Below are 3,837 nucleotides of genomic sequence, written 5' to 3'. Positions count from 1 at the left end.
GTCAGGCCCCGCCATCTTTTTGCCGGGCGGGCGCAGCGCGCTCTTTCCTCGCGGGAATGTCCCGCGTGGAGAGGAGCTAATACAGGCCAAGGAGGTTCGTGAACCTTTAACAAGGAAATCCTGGGGTTGGGGCTGTCTGCCTTCCAGACTGAGACGCAGACGCATACAAGCGCCGCCTAGACGTTTTACCCCAGAGAGGAAGTGATCTGCCCCACGGTCACACGCTGGACATGTGGCTTGTCTGGCCTCTGAATGCAGGCAGTGCGAACCTGAAAACAAACCCCCTTCAAAGCCCGAGCCCACCGCTTTCTAGTAAGAGGAGACGATTTACCTTAACACCTGCCCATCCTCGTGGCTCCGACCTGTGCCCTGGGGACCCTGCACCTGTGCCCTAGGGTTAGTGGGCGGGGGCTGCTCCCCTTGGACATCGCAGAGGCTGGCAATCCGCCGCTAGCAGGGCAGATCTAGTCTCCACCCTCCCGAGGGGGCCCTTGGATTTCTTATCTCCAAATGGGAGCATCCTGGTGGTTCTCTGCAAGTGAATGCGAAGAGTGCCCTTTCCTGCAAGGAGACACCTCGGTTGCTCCCCCGGCCACATCGGCATGCATCCTCGTTAACCTAAGGTGCACCCAGCGGAAGGGACCCAGTGGCTTCACCTTTGGGGATGCCATGATCTGCTTCACCAAATTTAATGTGCGAAGGACCAGCCAGAGCCCGGCACATCTCAGGTGCTCGGGCTTTGTGGGCCCCTTGGCCTTTTCAGGTACATGGCATCCACTCTCCCTGGCCATTAGGTACGCAGGGTGTCTGCTCCACAGGACACACACACAGGTTTTGCAGGGTTAAGCTTTATTGGATACATTGAAGGCAGAATGGGGCCTCCCGTACCCTTGGTCCTCTTCAGCCAGGAGAGAGCAGGCTCCACAAGGGACTTCCAGGGTTCAGGGCTGGAGAACACACCTGACCGCCAGCCAGCCAGCCCTTCAGGGTGTCTCGGGGGCTCCCCGAGATCTGGGGCCTGGTGGGGACGGCAGGGTTTAGAAGAGGTGCTCCAGTGAGCCTCCGTGGCTCTGGAAATAGGATGGCAACTTTCGGAGAATAGGCTCTGGAGAGGCAGGGCTTGGAGCCGACGAAAGCCCGGGCTTCAGGGAGACCGCGGCCTGTTTGAGTGCCTGACGCGGAGGCCCTGAACATTGAGTGGAATTTGGTGATGGAGGGCCTGCAGACCTGAGGCTCCCGGGCGGGGAGGGTTTGCCTGAGGCTGAATCTGCCCAGGCCTGAGCTGCTGGGGCCTGAAATGCGTGGGTTCGATACCCAGGGGCCTGCATGGCCTCGCCCTGAGGTCCTGCTTCCTCCCGTCTTCTTTCTGGCAACAGATGCAAAGTCCTGGCCTGGCCTTGAGGCAGGCGGAGAGCAAAGCCGATGCCCATGCGGCGTGGTCTCGATTCCTGGCCGTGTGCACAGGGCAGTAGCTGGGGGAAGGCAAGCAGCCGGGGTCCAGTCCTGTACCTGGGGGTGGGGCAAGAGGGACTGCGGGGCCGGAGACACACCAGGCATATAGGGTACTCCACAACCGGAGGCTGGTCGGTTCTGCCTAGCCACAGGCTCTGCAAAATGAGTAACCGGAGGTCGTGTGCGATGCGACGGTACCCCAGCTGCACCACCAGGGCCTGGGCCAGGGCTCCCGGGTTCCTGAACTCTGCAGCGTCCTTTTCGCTTGCCACGCATCCCTCCGCCACCCCAGGGGATCTGGTGTCCTGGTGCTGAGGCCAGTGCCATGTCTGCCTATTGGGGTGGACCCCAGGACAAGGTAGGCTGGGGTTCTGGGAAGTGAGCGTGGAGCTAGGTAGGTCTTCGGAGTGGAAAGGAGACCGGCAGGGTGGGAGAGAGGAGTTCTGTGGCCGAGAGGGATTAGAGGACTGAGCAGGGGGCGGAGAGGGGTATAGATGGCAGGAGGGAGAGGAGGAACGTGGAAGGGAGAGAGACGGGCAATTCTGATGAAAGAAAACGGGGGAACTTGGGAGAGAGGAAGAGCAGGGTTGTAGGACAAAGTCAGAATTTGAGTCAGAAGAGGAGGAATGGGAGCCAGGAGAGTGGGACTGTGGCGGAGGGGAGCAAGGTGGAGGGGCGGAAGGGAGCGATTTCTGCGGAGGCAAAGGCTGAAGGTTCTGAGGAAGGGAGCCCACAAGTTGTGAGGGGCCCTGAGGGGGACCCCCAGGGGGCGCTGCTTTCTGTAGCAGCCCTTGGTCCTTGTTTTGAGGCAACATCGCCTTGAAACAGGAAAGGACTGAGGCGGCAAGACCAGAGATTAGAGACCTGGCAGCCAGGACCAGTATCTCTGGTTGCAGCGTAGGAGACACCTAGCCCAGCAGCACCAGGCTCTCTGGGTGTTCAGGCAGGAGGTGGGATCTAAGCTTGGCTTCTCTCTTCTTTGCAGTTGGCCATTTGATGAGGGATGTATAGGGATGGAGAATCCGAGCTGCCTCTGGGAGCCTGGGGGTGGCAGCAATTATCTGAATGGGCCAGGGAGGAAGGCACAGCCCATAGGACCTGTAGAGAAAGAAACAGAGCCCAAGATATTGAGAGAATGGGTCCATTTCCAGCTCTGTCTCAGGGGCCAGTTCCAGGCTGGTTCACTAAGACCCTAAACCCATGTCACCTTTGGGGGCAGAAGAGCTGGCAAAATGCTCAAGGGAAGGTTAGAGCTGAGGAGGAGAGAAATAGGGAGGGAGAGAGGGTAGGAAGTAGTTGGAGAAGAGGGTATGGGGCTGAGATGCAACTAGGAATTGAGGTTGTTCTGGTGTTGTAAGGTCTTACCCATGAAGGTTCCTCTGGGCTGTTTTACAAGGCACTTCAGAAAGGACAGGACCTGGGAGAAAAAGGAACAGTCACCAAAGAGTGGATCCACCCCTCTCTGCCCCCAGCATCCTCTACCCTAAACTCACTCTGACCCAGATTTCTGTCCGAGCCTGATCTTCAGTCCTCCTTAGCCAGGAGGGAGTCTTCTGTTATAGGCTTTTGTTCTCCTAAACCTGAATCAGGGATTCTGCAAGCATCCTGGTTTCCTGCCAGTCTGGTTCCCCTGACCCCTTGTTGCCCCTAAAGCTGATGTCCTCTGGCTCTGCCTGGCCCTAGTCAATATGGCTTATCACGCCCAACAGGGGCAGAAGCATGTGGCTAGCTGGTGAAAGCCTCTGAAAGACTGGGACTTGGTCTAAGGGGTGGCACTGCCACCCCCCTTGGGAGCTAGAAGACCCATATCCTGGGGGTAGTTCTCCGTGACATCTAGTGCCTGTGTCACAAATGTCAGGTGTGACATCATAGGTTCTCTGCCTCTAGGCTCTGGGACCTTCTTTCAGAGACCATCCACAGGCTGGCCTTTGACAAAACTGAAGCAGGCAAAATTCTCTGGGGCACTCGTCTCCTTTTCGGGCCCCCGTTACCCCCTCTGCTCTCTGCCCATATGCCGCTCCCTCCACCAAGGGCTCCCTGAACCACACAGCCTATTTGGGCTGGGTCCTCCCTTCAACTTCTTATTTTCCCTTGCTTTCTGGGCAGGGCTCATGCTCCACACCCCCTTTAGGATATCCTATAGAATAAAAGGCTAATATGCAAATTGACTGAACAGTGGAATGACTGGTCACTATGATGTGCATTGACCACCAGGGGGCAGATGCTCAATGCAAGAGTTGCCTCCTGGTGGTCTGAGTGCTCCCACAGGGGGAGTGCCACTCAGCCAGAAGCTGGGCTCATGGCTGGTGAGCTTAGCGGCAGTGGTGGGAGCCTCTCCTGCCTCTGTGGCAGCGCTAAGGATGTCTGACTGCTGGCTTAGGCCCG

The 3,837-nt window shown here is 57.9% G+C and overlaps 2 protein-coding genes across 2 annotated transcripts in view; both read right to left on the bottom strand.

Annotated features, from left to right (window-relative positions):
• Positions 1-723, bottom strand: part of PREB (prolactin regulatory element binding) — a 4,492-nt gene extending 3,769 nt beyond the window's left edge. The window contains exon 1 of the mRNA XM_006767582.1: positions 657-723. Coding sequence (XP_006767645.1) covers positions 657-723 — 67 coding nt within the window. The remainder of the gene's footprint in view (positions 1-656) is intronic.
• Positions 724-784: 61 nt separating this feature from the next.
• Positions 785-3,146, bottom strand: PRR30 (proline rich 30). Its single transcript, XM_015566443.1, has one exon. It carries the CDS (start codon positions 2,265-2,267, stop codon positions 1,038-1,040), a length of 1,230 nt encoding a protein of 409 aa, XP_015421929.1. The 5' UTR covers positions 2,268-3,146; the 3' UTR covers positions 785-1,037.
• Positions 3,147-3,837: the final 691 nt, after the last annotated feature.

Source organism: Myotis davidii, unplaced genomic scaffold, assembly GCF_000327345.1.
Source record: "Myotis davidii unplaced genomic scaffold, ASM32734v1 scaffold238, whole genome shotgun sequence".
NCBI classification, from domain to species: Eukaryota; Metazoa; Chordata; class Mammalia; order Chiroptera; family Vespertilionidae; genus Myotis; species Myotis davidii.
The sequence above is the reverse complement of the archived record's forward strand: the minus strand, read 5'-3'. Positions and strand labels throughout refer to the sequence as shown.

What these genes read in the sequence shown, in the direction of transcription:
- PRR30 (XM_015566443.1), bottom strand. Translation starts at nt 2,267, where the DNA reads ATGTTGCCTCAAAACAAGGACCAAGGGCTGCTACAGAAAGCAGCGCCC.